Source organism: Eimeria mitis, genomic scaffold, assembly GCF_000499745.2.
Source record: "Eimeria mitis Houghton genomic scaffold, Emh_scaff2929, whole genome shotgun sequence".
Taxonomy (NCBI): Eukaryota; Apicomplexa; class Conoidasida; order Eucoccidiorida; family Eimeriidae; genus Eimeria; species Eimeria mitis.
In genome coordinates, this window is record NW_013571270.1 from 5901 (window position 1) to 6549 (window position 649).

General features: G+C 53.9%; 1 protein-coding gene across 1 annotated transcript in view; it reads left to right on the top strand.

The window, feature by feature from the left end:
• EMH_0060390 (uncharacterized protein) overlaps positions 1-342 on the top strand; it is a gene marked incomplete at both ends in the record, with an annotated part of 911 nt that extends 569 nt beyond the window's left edge. Inside the window, one exon of the mRNA XM_013497789.1 lies at positions 44-342. Coding sequence (XP_013353243.1) covers positions 44-342 — 299 coding nt within the window. The remainder of the gene's footprint in view (positions 1-43) is intronic.
• Positions 343-649: the final 307 nt, after the last annotated feature.

Genomic DNA, 649 nt, shown 5'->3' on the forward strand with positions numbered 1-649 from the left:
GCTCGTACACCTTACTCTGGTCTATGCGGGGGGCCACCTGCAGCAGCAGCAGCAGCAGCAGCAGCAGCAGCAGCAGAAGGAGGAGCAGCAGCAGCAGCAGAAAAAGCAGCAGCAGCAGCAGAAGGAGCAGCAGCAGCAGCAGAAGCGGCAGCAACAGCAGCAGAAGCGGCAGCAGCAGGAGCAACGGCAGCAGCAGCAGAAGCGGTAGCAGCAGAAGCAGCAACAGAAGCAGCAGCAGCAACAGCAGCAGCAGCAGCAGCAAACATATATCCACATAAGAACTATACACCCGCCATGATTTCAGTTATTACTTTCGTGTCGCTGCAGCAGCAGAAAGTTTAGGGTTTAGAGTTTAGGGTTTAGGGTTTGTGGTTTAGGGTTTAGTGTTTCAGGGTTTAGGGTTTAGGGTTTAGGGTTTGTAGTTTAGGGTTTAGGGTTTAGGGTTTGTGGTTTAGGGTTTAGGGTTTGTGGTGTATACCCTGTATTCCATTGGGGGCCCAAATCCATCATCATCTTCTTCTGCTTCAGCAGCAGCAGCAGCAGCAGCAGCTTCTGCTGCTGCTGCTGCATGCGCTGCTTCTGCTGCAGGTGGTCTTCGTCCTGCTGCTGCTGCTGCTGCTGCTGCTGCTGCTGCTGATGTCTCCCCGCT